The 18,479-nt window shown below is 37.7% G+C and overlaps 2 protein-coding genes across 4 annotated transcripts in view; one reads left to right on the plus strand and one right to left on the minus strand.

Annotated features, from left to right (window-relative positions):
- LOC127797245 (pantothenate kinase 1) overlaps window positions 1-10,198 on the minus strand; it is a 69,568-nt gene extending 59,370 nt beyond the window's left edge. Inside the window, exons 1-3 of one of the 3 annotated variants that reach the window (XM_052329963.1) lie at window positions 10,181-10,198; window positions 9,848-10,088; window positions 6,315-6,521 (exon numbers count right to left, since the gene is read on the minus strand). In XM_052329963.1, coding sequence (XP_052185923.1) covers window positions 6,315-6,521; window positions 9,848-9,929 — 289 coding nt within the window. In that variant the 5' untranslated portion in view covers window positions 9,930-10,088; window positions 10,181-10,198. Of the gene's footprint in view, window positions 1-6,314; window positions 6,522-9,847; window positions 10,157-10,180 lie in introns of those variants that run through there. The other 2 variants (XM_052329964.1, XM_052329965.1) reach the window with 2 other exon arrangements.
- A 1,690-nt stretch (window positions 10,199-11,888) lies between these two features.
- Window positions 11,889-18,479, plus strand: part of LOC127797828 (type 2 DNA topoisomerase 6 subunit B-like) — a 28,693-nt gene continuing 22,102 nt past the window's right edge. The window contains exons 1-4 of the mRNA XM_052330984.1: window positions 11,889-12,058; window positions 12,175-12,283; window positions 12,890-12,973; window positions 14,073-14,099. Of these exons, the coding sequence (XP_052186944.1) occupies window positions 12,023-12,058; window positions 12,175-12,283; window positions 12,890-12,973; window positions 14,073-14,099 (256 nt within the window). The 5' untranslated portion in view covers window positions 11,889-12,022. The remainder of the gene's footprint in view (window positions 12,059-12,174; window positions 12,284-12,889; window positions 12,974-14,072; window positions 14,100-18,479) is intronic.

An 18,479-nucleotide genomic window follows, 5' to 3' on the forward strand; every position in this document is an offset into this window, starting at 1 on the left:
CAATCCGGTCCAACATGAGCAGATGAAGCATGTGATAATTGATAGACATTTCATCAAGCAAGGCATTGAAGATGGTGGTATCAATCTAGTGTATATCCCTATAGGTCTACAAGAAGCTGATATCCTCACCAAGGCAATGAACAAACAAGGTTTTAAGTTAATTAGAGGCAAGCTGGGAATGAAATACATTTATTCACTAGCTTGAGGGGAAGTGTTGAGGAAGAAATCTCGGTGGAAAGGGGATAAATCCGAAATAAGAGGAAGAAGATCAGGTTGAATAAAAGAGGATAAAGGCTACAACTGTTCCTAAGAATTAGGAGAAAATTTCTCTCCTTATGTGTTGTTGTTTTTGTATTTTAAACACCTAGATTTTAGAGATGGATGATAGATAATTTTTTGTATTTATAGGTATGATGTAGCCGAGTAATGTGTGTGAAATAGTTTGTATTATTCACTCCTATTACTTAGAGTGTGTGTCACACAACCAAGGGTAGTTGGGTCAAGGCCCTTAAATTTCTATATTTCATTTATGTATTTTTGCATGCAATTAGGCATCAACAACCATTAGAAGGTTGTTATTAAGAACAGAGGAAGAAACTTCGGAAAAAAATATTCTCTATTATTCACAAAGTTGCCTTGCAGCAAACTTAAATACAATAGGAATGAAAAGATGAAAATAACCCTGCTTACTCTAACTGTACAATGGAAAGAAATACAGAAAGAAAACAACCAGCAATATAGCAATTTCAATATTTGTTAGTTGTACTACGGTGGGGCCACCTTCTAGAAGGACCCCAACCGCTTATATAAATGTAAGGGCCACGCCCATAACAGGCATGCAATGAGAATATTATGACTCTCTCTCTCTCTCTCCTTGAAATTCTACCCAATAGCCTTATCAATGCCTCTAATGTTGACAATTGATATCAGAGCCATTGATCGCTAGCCGGAAAACATAGTGGAAGGAACCTGCATGAAACAGAAGGAGTCGAGGTTGGACGTTGTCGAAGCTGGGTTGAGGCAGAGCCATGAATAGATGAATGAGAGGCTGGAGATTGTCGAGGTGGGAGTCCGAAATACCTAGGAGGAAGTGAGTTGCATCTGAACTAACATATTGGAGGTCGAAAGAAACGTCGAGAAGGATTTCTCACATCTGAGAGAGGAATTCTCTGGGCTAAGCCAATAGTTGGGTGCTGAGCTAGCCATCTTCTCCAAGCAACCAAATGCTAGCTTGTCGATAGATTTTCAGCCAAGAGCAGCGGCAATGCCGATCATCCTCAGAGTGAGGGGAAGACAGGAGAGGGAATAACGGGTGGAGCTTGTAGTAGAGGCAACGTTGAGAGGCAATGCATTTAATCAACCCAACACTCCCATACCGAAGCTAGAGATTCCAGTGTTCGAAGGGGAGAAGCCTAGGTGGTGGATCAGAAGATGAGAACGCTTCTTCTACCACTACAGGGTGGCAGAGGAGAAAAAGGTGAATATGGCGGCTGCTTACCTCAATGACATAGTGGATTCTTGGTTGCAGAGTTTGAGTGGGAGGAGGAATAAGTGGAGGTGGCCAGAGTTTGTGGAGGAATTTTGTGTCCGATTTGGTGAAAGTAGTTTGACAGATGTGGTAGAGTGGTTCAATAAGCTAAAGCAAGAAGGAATGATGGAAAAATACCAAACCTGTTTTGAGGAGCTCAAATCAACACTTAGTAATGCTCATCCAACCTTAGATAAGCAATACTTTGTGTTGAGCTTCCTCAGCAGATTGAATGACGAGCTAGGCCAATGGTAAAGATGTTGCAGCCTGCTACGATGAGGCAAGCAACGAAGAAGGCCCGACTGCATGAGTTGTCTTTGGAGGCCTTTGTGAAGAAGCACGAGATCTCTCAAAAGGGACTGGGAGGGAGTTGGCATAGCTCTACGGGAGGAGGGTATAGAGGAAGCAACCCACAAGTGAATAAAGGAGGTTACGCACCAAGAGCTCTAATCCAGGTCGCCCCAATAAGGTCCCTTACCCTAGACCAAAAAAGACAAATGGGGCTTCGCTTCAGGTGCGGTGAGAAGTACACCCCAGGACATCAATGCTGGAAACACCTAATGTAAATGGAAGGGGAAGAGGATGAGGAAAAGGAAGAAGTAGAAGAGAACACAAAGGAGAATGAGGCAGAGGGTGAGGCCGATGAAGGAGAGGAAGGGGGATAAATTTCCCTCCATGCTCTGGAAGGGCAACCCTCGGAGAAGGTGATCAAGATTAAAGGAACTGTGGGAAGGAAGAGGCTGGTTGTGCTCATCGATAGTGGGAGCACACATAGTTTCTTGGATGAAAACACAGCCAAGGAACTTGAATGTGTGTTGCAAGCCACTATACCCCTATCAGTGACCATTGCCAACAGCCACAATATGATCAACAGGTATAGATGCCAAGGATTCACTTAAAGAATGCAGGGGTATGAGTTATCTGCAGACCTAAGGATTCTATAGCTTGGGGGATGTCATATAGTGTTGGGTGTTAACTGGATGAGGATTGTGAGTCCTTTGATATTTGATTTCAATACTTTAGAGGTGACTTTCGAGAAAGGAGGAAGGAGGTTAATGTTGGTCGATTGCATGGAAGGAGGGGAGTGCAAGGCCATTTCAAGGGGGACACCTGCAGAAACTATTCGAACAAGAAGAGGAAGCCATAGCTCAGTTGCACTCAGTGTATGTTGTGGAGGTGGAGGAGAGGTGCAAGAAGTGAGGCAAATTCATGGGAGAGGATCATCAATGGTTCAAGATAGAAGCCCTCACTGATTCTTCAAGCAAGGTAACTCTTAATGATTCTTTGCAAACTCTCTTTGTTGAATTTGAGGACTTGTTCGTTGAACCTTCATCTCTACCCCCTAATCATCCCCTAGAGCACACCACCTTAAACCTAATACAGAGCCTGTGAATATCCGTTCTTACAGATACTCTCCTTTCCAAAAGGCAAAGATTGAACGTTTAGTCAAGGACATGCTTTCCAAAAACATCATCCAACCAAGTTAAAGCCCTTTTGCATCCCATGTTCTTCTCGTTAAGAAAAAGGATGGGAACTAGAGATCCTTTGTAGACTATAGGCAGCTCAATTCCCACACCATTAAAAACAAATTTCCTATCCCAATCATAGACGATTTGTTAGATGAATTAGCTAGTGCAACTATATTTTCAAAGTTAGACCTCAGATCCAAATGAGCTGACCAGATATACCTAAAACCGCATTCCGCACCCATCAAGGGTTATATGAATTATTGGTTAAGCCCTTCGGCCTAACTAATGCTCCTGCGACCTTTTAGACACTAATGAACCATGTTTTCAGTCCCTACCTCAGAAAATTCATTTTATTCTTCTTCGATGACATCTTGGTATATAGTCCTACCATGAAACAACACCTAACCCATCTCCAAACCACCTTTCAAGTCCTTAGGTCCAGCAAATTGTTTGTAAAGAAATCTAAGTGTACCTTTGCTGAAAGAAATGTGGAATACTTAGGGCACATAATAACAGGGGAAGGAGTCACTACAGACCCCAAGAAGATCATGGAAATGGTGGAGTGGCTGACACCCAAAACCATCAAGGAGCTCAAGGGATTCCTTGATTTGACAGGGTACTATAGAAAAATTATTAAAGGATACGAGGTGATAAGCAGACCTTTGACAAAGCTACATAAGAAGAACGGATTTGAATGGAGTGATAGGGCTGAGACAGCCTTTAATGCTCTCAAGGAGGCAATGACCCAAGCACCCATATTAGCCCTACCTGATTTCACCAAACCTTTCATCTTGGAAACAAACGCATGTGACACAAGAGTGGGGGCAATCCTAGTCTAGGAGGGGAGACCAATTCCTTTCCTTAGCCAAGCCTTAGCTCCCAAACACTTGGGACTAAGCATTTATGACAAGGAGTTGATAGCAGTCCTCATGGCCATAGAGAAATGGCGATATTATTTGGAGGGAAGTCCATTTATTATCAGAACCGATCATGAGAGCCTCAAGTTCCTAGGAGAGTAGAGGTTGCAGACTCAGCTATAGAGGAAAGGAGTGACAAAGTTGTTGGGATTGGATTATACAATCCAATATAGGAAGGGCAAGGAGAATATCATGGCTAATGCACTATCAAGAAGGGAGGAAAAAGGGGAGTGGCAAGCAATATCAATGATAGTTCCAGATTAGGTTAAGAAGGTGTCTGGTAGTTATGAACAGATACCATGGGCTAGGGACCTAATGACTCAACTGGTAGCTAGACCTCCAGAACACAAGGGTTATACCTTGAAGGCCAAGCTATTAAGGTACAAGGGGAGATTGGCAATTGGGGAGGACAACTAGCTCAGAACAAGAATCCTACAAGCTCTACACTCATCACCCATTGGAGGACACTCTGGCTCAAACGTTACCTACAACAAGGTTAGACAACTATTTTATTGGCTGGGAATGAAAAAGGATGTTACTTCTTTTGTGTTGGGATGTACTATTTGCCAGAAATGCAAGCATGAACAGGTTTCATACCTTGGCTTGCTTCAACCCCTAGAAATACCAGAGCAAGAATGGCAACAAATCTCAATGGACTTTGTGGAAGGGCTTTCGAGGTCTGAAGGGAAGAGCACTATCCTAGTGGTGGTAGACAGGCTGACTAAATTCAGCTACTTCTTAAGTCTAGCCCACCCATTTATAGCCCAAGAGATGGCTCGACTATTGTTGGATTTTGTGGTTAAGGGGCATGGTCTACCAATGTCCATCACTTCGGATAGGGATAAGGTGTTCACCAGCAACTTCAAGAGGGAACTGTTCAAACAATTGGGGGTAAGGCTGCACACGTCTTCAGCATACCACCTTGAGACAAATGGTCAAACCAAACGTGTTAACTAGTGTCTTAAAGCCTACCTAAGGTGTGTATGTTTCTCCAAACCCAAGAGCTGGAACCAATGGATGCCCCTAGCCCAGTGGTGCTACAATTCTAATTACCATAGCTCCCTTAAAAGATCCCCTTTTGAGGCGCTATTCGGTTACAAACCCCCATTGATCCCAGCAGTGATGCACTACTCACATGCGTTGTTATCAGTAGACCAACACCTAAGGCAAAGACAGGAAGCCCTGCAAAATCATAAGGAAGGAGTTGACAATTGCACAAAATAGAATGAAATAGATGGAAAACTAGAAAAGAAGCGAGAGGAGTTTTGAGGAAGGGGATATGATGTATCTAAAGGTGAGAAGATTCCAACAACAGCTATTCACTGGACAAACCCCATCCAAACTAGGCCCAAAGTATTTTGGGCCATTCAGAGTGTTGGCTAAGATAGGGAAGGTTGCTAAAATATTGCAACTCCCAGAAGGGGTGGGAATCCACCCTGTCTTCCATGTGTCGCTACTGAAACGATCAGTAAGATCCCGTGACTCAATTAGCTCAGATCTGCCAGTGTTAGAGGAAGACCCTCCAGAGGAGATAGAACCCTTGGTTGTGCTAGACAAGAGGGTACTTCATCATAATTCTTTGCCAATCACACAGGTATTGGTACAGTGGACCAACCGCCACCCGAACAACACTTCATGGGAATACCTCCCGGAGGTGCTCACTCAATTTTCCAAAGTAACCAGGCTACTGTAAATTTCTTGTGGACAAGAAATGTCTCTAAGGGGAGGGGTATTGTCACGCAACCAAGGGTAGTTGGGTCAAGGCCCTTAAATTTCTATATTTCATTTATGTATTTTTGCATGCAATTAGGCGTCAACAGCTGTTAGAAGGTTGTACTATGGTGGGGCCACCTTCTAGAAGGACCCCAACCGCTTATATAAATGTAAGGGCCACACCCATAGCAGGCATGCAATGAGAATATTCTAAGTTTGTTCAAATTTCTTGACCAACTAATTTTGAGTATTAATTTTCTTGATTTTGTACGTTATAAAATGGTTGGGGAAGTCATCAATTTGGTGGCCCCAAGCACAGACCTTAAGCATAAAGCTTTACTAGGATTATATGAAATGTATTACTGACACGAAAGTTCTAGTAGTAAATTAAAAATGTTTAAGTTCTAGCAAAGAACTGAATGGTGGGATAGACTAACCAACCAACAAATGAAGCTAATGAATAAGGTGGAGTTCAAACAAAGGTAAAGTAGCAAAGCTTAAAGGGCTAGTTGAGGTTGTACTCAAAATCATTCCAGATCCAATTAAAGTAAGGATGGATATGATGACAATTAGCCTGTGAACTTGTCACCAAGCAAGAAACACAAATATGAATTTACACATACTACTACGAATAAATTTTGTTGCAGTTCCATTTGAAGTTGCAAAGTTAACAAGAAAAAAACATACCAGATCGACAAAGCTGCTTTGATGAAATAAATTCTAAGCAGTCATTGATTTTGCTCGTCTCAAACTTTGCAAAATGGAGCCTACCATAATGGATTGGATAGTTGTCACTACCATTAGAAACTTCCAGAATATCATCGGAAGCCGTTTCCCCCTTCTCAACCCCACTAGTTTCATTACTTGAAGAATACACCAATTTGATGAGAGAGCCTAGCAATAAATCCAAGTTACAACATACAATCAATCAAGAGAATCCACAATCAAGACCCGAAAAAGGTCACTTCAACCAATTACATAAATCAACTAAATAGCGTACTCAACAAGATTTCATTTGGAAGTATTGACATTTAATATGATAGTCTGACATGCGTGCTTAAACATGTTACACACATTTTATGACTTTTTACAACACATAAGTGGAGGTACAACTCATTTTGACATAGTTTCACCTTAAGCGTGCACTAAACCTTAGCAGACTAATATGATCTGTTGAAAATAAGTAATTTGGCAACCTAAAAATGGTGTAGAATAATGCAATAATGGAAGACACTCCCTTCTCAGAAGCTTAGGTGAGAGTAAACCATGATTTATTACAGTTCTATTTATCAAAAAGAATTTGTTCTAATCTAAATTAGGGAAAATATTAAAAGGGGTGACATAAGTCAGCTACATGAACTTCTCCTTCTAGGTAAATAAAAGATACTACTTACAAAGGGAGGGCAAAAAAAATCAAAATGCCAAAAGGATGACCAAAAAGGCAGAATCCAAGCACCGCCTTCAAAAGGGCCCAACTTTTAAAGCAGGTAGTGGCATTTTATATAATCATGTTACTCTTGCATTGATTTTTGTTTTTTGTTTTTTCTTGTTTTAGTAGAGGCCCATTTAGTTAGGTGGAGAATCTTGGAAAATGAAGGGCGAAAGTGGTGAGTGTTTTCAAAATTCGATAAGCTAGACCTGGGATTTTTCAGAAAAATTGGTACTGCTTAATCTCTTCTCTCTCAGAAAACATTCTTATGTTGCCTATAAAAACATAATAAACCTTTTTTTGACCAAGTTGGCCTCTAATATAAGGATTCCCTTTTATTTTTAGTAAAAACATCAAGTAAAGAGTTAGAGAATGGGAAGAATACTCTGAGGTATGCATCCCATGCATCATAACAAGGGCACAAATCACCTAACTACTGGAGCAGCCCTTACACTCAATTCCCTTGTTTATTTACTCCAGCTACATGCAGTGATGCAACTAAGACTATGTTAAGAATATAGAAAAAGAATAAAAACAACTATGACTGTAATATTCCAGAAAAAAGAACATACAATAACAGCACGAATATACAATTAATGAAGAGCACATAAAATAACTCAAATCTGCTGCTCCCTTTTCCCATCCCCTTCTCTAACCCCCTCCTCACAATATATAGACCCAACTGTAAGCCCATGCCTCACTGTAACACGGAGGTAGGCAAAGGGTAGGGGAAGCACAGGTGATCTAGAACTTAAAATGATGTCCCTCAATAATAAGCCTTTATTTCACAACAAACTATCCTTTAAGATAACTTCTAATTACAATAATAAGCCTTCACCTCTCAATAAATTACAAATGGTGTGTCCTGAGTGCAGGAGGGTCCCAGCTTTGCAAGGGTTGGAGGCAAGGCACATTTGTACACAGATTTGTTAAAAGTTGTCTCAAGTTTAGGTTAATAAGATCAGTGAAAGCAATGCATTTTGAGGGCCAATGAAGAATTAAATAGAAGTTTATATCTCAATCTGTAATTAGTGATAGTTGAGGGGTTAAACTGTAAATATTTAATAGTTTTTATTGGGATATCCACCCACTATTATAAATAGAGGGCATGGGGTGTGTGTGCAAGAAAATTCATTCTCATTCTCTATGTTCGAGTGCAATGTGTGAGAGGAAAGACTTGTGTCCAAGAAAGTTATTTGTAATCTCCAAAGAAGATTGTATTCGGGTGGGATAGAAAGGGAAGAGAGTGATCAATCATGTTGTTGTACTGATCGGTTTCTGAATAAGATAAATACTGCTCTCGGGGTGATTTCAAGGCTGGATGTAAGGTTGTTTTCAAGCAATCCGAAGCAGGATAAACTGTTGTCTCATATTTGTGATTTGAATGTTTTCATTCTTTTTAATTCTGTTTTTTTTTTCCAATTTTAATTTCTTATTTCTGTTGTTTTGGATTGATTTTGGGTGAGGAGTTAAAGAGAATTGGCACTTGTAAACATTGTTTGAGTTGTCAAAAGAGCTCCTAATCTTAACAAGATTTCCGCTTGGTTTTTTGCAAAAGAGACTATTTCTACAATTCAAACCCATGACCTATTAGTCATAAAGGAGCAACCTTACTATTACTACCAGGGCTCATGCTCTCAACAAATTATCCAATAAGAATATTTTTTTACAAAAAAGCCAATGCCACATCATTTGGTCTATGTTGATTCTACTGTATAAAGGGAGAACTCTTTTTGAGTCACCTCAAATTTGAAGCATTTCACCATTTTATTTGGACAAATTTCTCTCAAGGAATCTCTTAATTATAATTCAAATTTACTTCAGGACTCCATGACTTGAAGGTGAAATAGTGAGCCCACAACATAACTTTAGGCCATAACTTATAAGAAAAGTTGGCAAGCTTCATTTTCCAACTATCCACCTTTCTTTCCCAAGTTTGCCTCTTACACATCTATCCACAAAATTATCAATGGACGGTCTTCATAAAATCTTTCCAATATCATTAGAGTGAAATGGGAGGCATGAGCATCCAAATTGGCAAACCAAGTTGGGGTAACAAATTAAGATCATGCCTTGTATACTTGTCCTTTCTTTTTTTCCATTTCAAATTATATTAGTCCCATGTTCTCTTTTCAGTGCCTTGTGTCACGTCTACTTTCAGATAAAAGCCATACTAGAAGCACTCTTTGGTTGAAAATACAATTTTTTAGGTTTAAATAAGGTTTGTACACACCCAACAGAAAACATACAGTATATGGACTAGTTAATTTAACACATCAACAAAGTTTTTTTTTGGCACAATTTGGTGATTTTGATTTCTTTATTATTTGTTTTTACCTGTTTATTCTTAATTTGGCATGAATAGAATGGGTTAGCGGCACCACTCTGCGTGTGCAAGCCTTCTGGTATGTATAGAGAAGTTCTATAAGAATAATATTTTCCTATTTTCACTTTCCATCGCTTATTTCTTTTTTAACATAACACAAAGTAAAACAGTTAAATTTCAATTTTTCCACCGGATGGGATATGATGCAAATCAATAACTGGAGTAATGGCAGGCGACTGTATAACAGCGTTCTGATTAAAAAACAAGCATATAGATTCACGGGAAGCACCCATCTCAGCGAAATATGATCTATCACAAGCAAACAACAAGCACTCCAACTCAATAATCACAAATCGAAGTCCAACTTCGGAGCAATTAAACAAGATAGCTGAAAACACATACAACAATAAACCAATACTCAAATTAGATTCAAGGGACAAGAACTAGCAGAAATACGAAGATCACCTCCAATGTCCACGGCGAGGTGCGAGACCTGATCAACCTCCGAAACTCTCTCCTCCGGTTGCCCTCGAATTCCACTATCCATCACTTCTTCGCGATTTTCCAAAACCTTATTCGATCTCTCCCTTGTTTCAACCTTCGTTCTCAAACTCGCTGTCTAGCTATACACGTGTGTGCACAATATATATATATATATGCATGTGCATATATTCTGCTCAGAGATTCTTCTCGCTAGCGCTTGGACCTGCCAGTTCGAAGTGAGAGAGAGAGAGAGAGAGAGAGAGAGCATCAATCAACCAAGCATCGCAAAAAGCTTCATTTTCATTCATTACCTACCCCTGCACGGCTGACTTCGGACGCTTCTTTCATCCCATCGTCGTGACAACGGACTGGGTCAAAATTAGCCTACGTGTCGTCCAACGAGATAGATGGTACGATATAGAGCACCGGAAGGCGCGTAACCGTAGAATGTGAGAGCTGAGGGTATTTTGGTAATTGAAATGTGGCAACTTCCCCTCCAACCCCTTCTCCACCATTGTTTTTGCTAACCAAAATCCCCGCGTAACGGCCAATCTAGACAAATTTCTATATGGATTTAATTTATTTTATAAGATAAATTAAGTTAATTAAAACTCAAGATAGTGCTACTTAAAATTGAGATAAACAAAGTAACTTCACAAACCTAATCAACTAAAATAATAACAATTTAATAGATAAATTCTTATTCGGATTAATTTGGATTATTGGCCACAAACTTTGATCAAAATTGCATGCTATTTGACGTGATTTTCAATTTTTTTATTTTTGGTTTTAATTTATTTTTTTATTTTTTTATTTTTAATTAAAAAATAAAATTTAACATGTTATATGATGGCTTTATTTCGTTTTCACATTTTATGAAATTAAATAAATAATTGAAATACTGCTTAATACAATTTTTGTTTATTTTATTTAGTAATTAAATATATAAATAATAATTCAATTAATGTTAACATTAATGCCCGTAGAAAAAAATTATATGGCTCATAAGCAATTCTTTTTTATTTGGTCATTTTTAACACATATAGTTTAAAAATAGAGTAATGCTGTGCTAATAACTCTCTATTTTTATCAATTGTCTTCTCTTTCATATTATAATCTTTTTGGCATTAGAGTTATTTTTAATCAAATTACTCAAAGGTTTAACAAATAAAATTAACTTAGTCATAGTTTAAAAATAAAGTTATGTTAGTCGCATTTTTTTTTTTTTATAATTCTTACTCTTATATTACCGTTATGATACATTAGCTGATTTTAATTAAAGAAACTGTTATATTTTATAAAAAAATATAAATATGACAATATACGAAGATAAATAAAAAAATTATGCTTTAAAAATGATAATAAAAAATAAAACTGATTATTAAGTATTACATCAAGAATTGTACTTTAAAATTAATTCATTATATATTGTACTTGCATGAAAATATGATATGTAATATTAAGTCAGTAATAAAACTCAAAAAAAAAGAATAAAGAGTTTTTAATTATATAAGTTTATATATAGAGATTATTCTTTTATGCAAATTAAAAAAAATAAGATATTTTATGTTAGTGTTGAGATAATCAGGATTTGAGATTTTATATATGTTCCTAGTTATTCTATATTGATATTTGAAAGTTAGATTTGAATTATTCATTTAGATTTAAATATAAGTTAGAGGAAATAACACATGCTATCTCTTTATTAACTTAAAATTAAGATACGTGGTGATATTAAATTGACTTTATTAAAGGAGTATTTTAATAATTTTATTGTACTGTATCGAGAAGTATTATTTTAAAAATATAATTTTCATGCTAAAGATCCCGCTTGACCTGCCCATGTGTGCATTCGTGAACCAATTCGCACCAAACAAACATAATCAATGGAGTTTACCAGTTTTCTATTAAATTAAAACATTATTAGAAAGTGTGAAAAATGACATTTACCATTTTCCTAATTTTTTTATACATCAACCAATTTCACTCTCAAAGCTTAATTTCCACCTCACATTTCATTCCTTTACCAAAACACGTATAATTTGCGCTCTTGTCCCAGCAACTTTGAGAGGATATATATCCAAGAAGCTAGGCATTTGGTACGCTATCGCGGGCGGGAACTCTCTCAGTCTATTCCAGAGCGCAATCGCAAACGCAATGGTTGTTTCTTCAGTTCAGCGGCTCTGTAAACATGTGAGTTTCTATCATTCTTTTAACAACTCTAACTTCGTCTCTACAGAATTGCAGAATTTCGCATTCACCAGCTGCCGTTTTCTTGCAATGCTCCCTCCTCTTTGACATTTTCACAGTTAATTTTTTCAGCAATTCAAAGATGTCGCATGTCCGATGATCTCTGCAGATTATCAGTTGTTCTCAAATCCTCTCCGCCATCCGATCCTCCTGTTGTTCGAATCTCAGGCAACGATCTCTACTCTCTATCTATGTTGTATGTATGTATTTGTCATCTATTTGAATATACCGCCTAATCTATTGCTATATTGATACACGGTATGTATACTCGTATCTGTAGGTCTATAACAGTCCATTCAAATGTATATACGTGCATGTCTATGTATGTACATGTCTATCTAGTGGTCCAACGGTTTCGCTTTGTTTATACAATCTATGTTCTATTTATGAATGGATATCTTTAGCGTAGACATCTATCTATCTGCAGGTCTCTACTAATTCCGGTATCTTATCTATGCATAATAGATATTTCAATTGAGAAATGTGGTGTGCATAATCTCTTTCTCTATCTAGAACTAGAAGTATAAATTTATATATATATATATATATTTGTATTGAACGCCATCTAACAATTCTCCCAGTTTTCCTTCTTGTTGTTTATTTTATGCGCAAATATTGCCCTGACAAAGTTTATATCAGAGGATTTTGTAGGAGCAATGTCGGTTCAATGTTTGGGCTTAGGATTTAAGTTTACTAACAATCTTGAAAGCTGGGTTGTAATCCAGTGATTATGAATTTTTGTGACATGACATAATTTTGTGTTGTTATGATCAGTTGCAGATACTGGTGTTGGAAGCCTCTTGGAGGAGTTTCAGTGCTTGAAATACCCAATTAATCCTGCTTCAGATGAAAAATGGGGTAAAGAAGGGAATAATACATTGTCTATCGTCTACATGTGGTACATTTATATTATGTGATTGTCTTAAAAAAGTAATGTTGTAGTTTGTTTGATTGTCTTAAAAAAATGTGAAGAGAACTGTGAGCAGCTTATATCTGAGCCTCTTAGAGAATTAATGTCCTATATCTTTGAACTTATTGTAAAACTTGAAATCGTTCATGTGAGTGATTGCTTTCCCTATGAATCAAGTTGGAAGTTTCACTTAGGCCTTTAAATATTCCTAAATACACTTTAGTTCAAGTGGTAATTGCAGTTATTCATACCAGTGTCATGCTTGGATGTGATGTTTGGAACCAAAATTAATCAAGTCATTTTGTTTTCTTCTAAGTTTTAATTCAATTATTTGGTTTCCTCTCAAGACACATTTTCTTAGAATTACATATGTACTTTTCTTGATTATTTGAGCAAAACCTTAGGTTTTTCTTTTGCAAGTAATACAATTACATCTGCGATGTTAACTCTATGATACATCTCTCTTTCCCCAGGTCCATTTGAATTGTTTGCAATGCCAATTTAACATTAATTAAATTAGATCATTTTATATTATCTCATTTCAAATCATGTTATCCATTGGCAGCTTAGCTTCATGTAACTTCCGCCTTTACATGAGCAAAAGTCAAAATTCATTTCTGTAGGGGTCCTTATGCCACCACTCTGCCAATGGAAAGGCAGAAATATTTGCTAGTAATGATAATATTGTTTCACATAATTGATCCTCCATTCCATATTTTTCCCTCTCATGCACTATAGGCCCTAACTTCACCTTGGAATATCTAAGTAATTTAATTGGTAAGCTGTTCTGCAGGTTTGCCTTCCTTTTATCATTATAACTTATTTCAAAAGAAAGATTTTCATTTAATATTTTCAAAGCAGCATGTAGACATGGAAAGTAGTTTAACTTTTCCAGCTTAACAAGTCGTGGCAGTGTACATGTGGTTGGATGATGTATTAATGAGGTATCTATGTTTTATATGCCAACTGAATTCAATTTGTATGCAAAACAATACCATGAAATTATTTCAACGGTCTTCTTGACATTTGCTTTACCATGCATTGCAGATGGATTGCTTTCTCTTACAACTACCAGTAAGTTCAATATTTTTGGTGTCATTGTTCATTGAGTTGACATAAATTTATCTTGAAAATTTTCAGACTGAGGAGTGTCTTTTGCTGAAAGACAAGTAGATTATTGCGCCACATGACACTTGTTGGACACTTCCAAATGCATGTGGGACACTCATGCAAACATGTACTGGGCACTTGCAGGACACCATGTACATTACAGAATGTAGCCTGTCCATCAGTGAACCAAATTAGGACCATATTATAGTTTTAAAATCATACATTAGACAGTATGAATGTATATTTGTACTTCTTAGTTCTCATTTAAATTTTAAGAATATTAAGTTCCTAAACTATGAGAAAAGAAATTCTATATACATTTTAGGACTTTCTAGATCATATTTATTTCCTATTGTATAGAATGTGAGCTACTTTTATCCATGTGTGTAAAAGATATAATTTATTATTTGATGTGTCCCTTGGCATGTAATGGTTGTCAGGTCACACACGTTTGATCTGCATGGAACAGAGTAAGGCACAACATAAGGTTTCTGCATTTTATCATGTGTGTTTATTATAGTAACATATTGGTGATTCTTCATCACTCATATAGGTAAAGAACTTCTGATGTTCATGATTTTGCTAATTGGAGTTAAGGTTGACTGATTATGTCAATTTTTTCCCTTCTTCCTCTCTTAGTAACACTGCACATTAACAGAATAGTCTGAATAATGGTCCACTCTAGCAATGTTTTTCTCTTTTTTTTTGGGGGGGGGGGGGGGGGGGGGGGAGAAGTTAAACTTCTTTCAGAAATCCAGATTTTCATTAGAGTCCAATTCAAAAAAGCATAGGAAACATAGTAACTAGGGAACTAATAAAAAACATAGGTTGGTTAAATGGTAACATGTTAAATTAGGGAATCAAAATTGTGATGGTGAAGATTTTTTGCTGGGCATGCAGAAATATTTCTACTGCCTATAGATCCTGTGAGAAGTCACCATAGCCTACTATGGAGGTTGCTTTGATTGAACTAATTAAGTCACCATTTTCTGACCCCTTTTTGTTATATCATTTTAACTTTAGCTTCTGCACCAGCCACTGTTCATACGGTCTTGAGCCTGGTGAATCCAAGGGGCTGGTAATATGAAGCTGGAGGAACTCATATTGTGGTTCTCCATATTCAAATCATTTTACTTTTAATACTTCTAGAAGGATTACCCATTTAGCATAAAATATCATCACTGAGGTTTTTCCCAATTTAATCAAACTGTCATCTTCAATAAAATTTAGTCAAACTGTGGCTATCCATATTTAGTCTGTCCCTTGGTCTATAAGGAAACTTTGTGATTTTTAGTTATAGATAGTGGTCATCTGCAAAGTTACTTTTCTTTTTTAATTAGACATTGTGCTTCTTTTCAATGTAATGATAATTCAATGCATCTAATTTATCTTCTTGCTCATTGAAGAATTCACAAATAGGGATGTAAATGGGTCCCCATTGTTGAGAGTAAAAATTATAATATGTATTCTATTATAAAAGCAAACTCTTTATTTTGGTGTTATAATGCTTTGTCAATAAAGTGAATTCCCAAAATACCTTTTGTATATTTTGCTCAGAAAACAAAAATTAAGTAAACAAGATTTGAACCCATAACCAACATAATTTAACTTGGATCCAATTTTATGATTGCACCCAAACTCTTCTTAATATAATTTTTGCTTTAAAAAATCTAAAGAACCAAACTTCAATGGTCAAGTGTATTTTTTTACTTTCACGTGCATAGCACATGCTACACTAATTTAACTTGGATCCAATTTTATGATTGCACCCAAACTCTTCTTAATATAAATTTTGCTTTAAAAAATCTAAAGAACCAAACTTCAATGGTCAGGTGCATTTTTTTACTTTCATGTGCTTAGCTCATGTTACATCCCTAGTAAAGGTAAAGTTAACCCCCTACATACCAGCTTAAGCTTTTAAATTAGATGGTAGTTAACAATTCAGCATGGTATAGAGTAGGCAAAGGCATTGAGTTCAAACCTCACCATTAATCCAACATTTCATTAGTTGCATATATTTGGACCAATTATGCAGTGAAGATTGGCCACATGAGAGGGGGCGCATGTTGAGAAAAAATTATAATATAAAAGATAAAGTTAATTCTCTATCTATTAGCTTAAGCTTTTAGATTAGATGGTGATTGTCACGACCCCATGGGCCTACTTGTAATTTCTTTTAAATTTTCGAATGTAAGCTAGAGCCAACCGCGTATTGGCATTGTTGTTTCCCTTGGTAAGTTGTATCCACAAGGATAATAAGCCTATAAAAGGCTCAAACAGGAGGATGGAATTCATTGTTGAATGAGAATTGAATTCTTTCCCTCTTAAATTCTCTCTCTTTCTCTCCAATTTCTCTCTCTCTCTCTCTTTCTATTCTTTCTCCTTTTTCTCTTCTTAAACTTTCCCAATTTCAAGTCTCTCTCCTGAGACTTGACAATTGGTATCAGAGCTGGTCATCCTCAGCTGTGATCTGGTAATGGCAGAGCAAAATTGGGCAAGAGCTTGATTCAGATGAAGCTTAGAAATATGGCAGAGGGCACTACATTGAAGCAGTGGGAGAATATGATGGAGGCAATGGAGTTCGGGCTCACCCAAACTCAAGAAGTGGTGATGCAGGGTAAGGAAGAAATGCGATCAATTCGGGAGCAGCTGCGAAAGGATATGGCAGCTTCTCGTGATGGAGTTCTGAGAGAGCTGGCGAGACAAAGGGAGTCTATGGATCAACGGATTGGTAGCGTGATTAACATGCTATCCGCACTTCCGCAATTTCAGTTGCCACTGGAATTCCCTCCCCAATCAGCTCCGAAGACAGGAATGTAGGGACCAGGCATTCTCCCAAGGCCTCAAGGGGCTTCGAAGGCTAGTAATTCACAATTTGAAGAGGCGAGTGACCAAGTAAGAGAAATGAACTCCCATAGATCTAGCCAAGGACCCATACCGAGGCTAGAGATACCTCTATTTAAGGGATCTAAACCACAATGGTGGATCCAGAGGTGTGAGAGGTATTTTCAATTCTATCACATACTTGAGAATCAGAGGATCACCTTGGCTACAACATATCTTAATGATGTGGCTGATTGCTGGTACCAAGGGTGGTCCAGATCTAGGGGCATGGGGGTGAGGTGGATTGATTTTGCAAAAGAATTGTGTGTTGGATTTGGAGAAAGGAACATGGTCAACGTTATTGAGGAATTCAACAAACTTAAACAAGAGGGAACGATCACAGAGTATGAGGAGAAATTTGAGGAGTTGGGGGCATTGATGTGGAATGCTCAACCCACTTTTACAGATTAATACTTCATCTCGAGTTTTATCACCGACCTTAAGGACGAACTTAGGTCCATGGTGAAGATGATGTTGCTGGCTACTGTGAGAAGGTAGCTGAGAAGGCCAGGTTGCAGGAGCTTAGTTTAGAGGCCATATTCAAGAGGAATAAGCTGGCAGCAAGGACCTTCACTATGGGAGGCCACGAAATAGGAGGGAATTCCAAGGCCATAGTGCCAATGATAGCCACCAGTGGCCATAAAGGGGGCCTAATGCAAGAGCTAACAAGAATACTACGATGGAACAAAGGAGGTTGATGGGGTTATGCTATAAGTGCAGAGAAAAATACAGCCAGGGGCATCAATTCAGGAGACACCTACCTACTTAACATGGAAGGGGAGGATGAAGATGAGGAAGGGTTAGAGGATAATGGGGAGGAAGAAGAGGAAAAGAAGGTTAAGCAAGCAGGTGAAGTCACTGAAAAAGAGCAGGGCCAAGAAGGGGGAGAAATTTTCTTCCATGCACTCAAGGGAAGCCCAACGGGAAAAATCATTAAGGTAAGGGGGCAAATAGGGAAAAGGAAGCTCATGGTGCTTATCAACAGTGGAAGCACCCATAGCTTCCTAAATGAAGCAACAACTAATGAATTAAAGTGCAAGATAACCCACACTACACCTCTATCAGTAACCGTGGCCAGTGGGTACAAAATGTATAGCCACTATAAGTGTGTGGACTTTAAGTGGATGATGCAAGGCTATGAGTTTTAGGCTGACCTGAGGGTCTTGGAACTTAGAGGCTGTGACATATTCCTTAGGGTAGACTAGATGAGAACAGTCAGCTCGTTGACATTTGATTTCAATAAGTTGGAGGTGACAGTGGATATCGAAGGAAGGAAATTAACACTGATGGGCAACTTGGAATAGGGAGAATGCAAGTTGATTAAGGGGAGTCGATTGCAGAAGTTACTAAAGAACAAAAGGGGACATATCACACAGTTATATTCAATAGATGCTGTGGAAAAGGAGAAAACATCAACAGAGGAAAAGGTTGACATAGGGGAGGAGGAGAAACCTACCCTTG

Source organism: Diospyros lotus, chromosome 3, assembly GCF_014633365.1.
Source record: "Diospyros lotus cultivar Yz01 chromosome 3, ASM1463336v1, whole genome shotgun sequence".
NCBI classification, from domain to species: Eukaryota; Viridiplantae; Streptophyta; class Magnoliopsida; order Ericales; family Ebenaceae; genus Diospyros; species Diospyros lotus.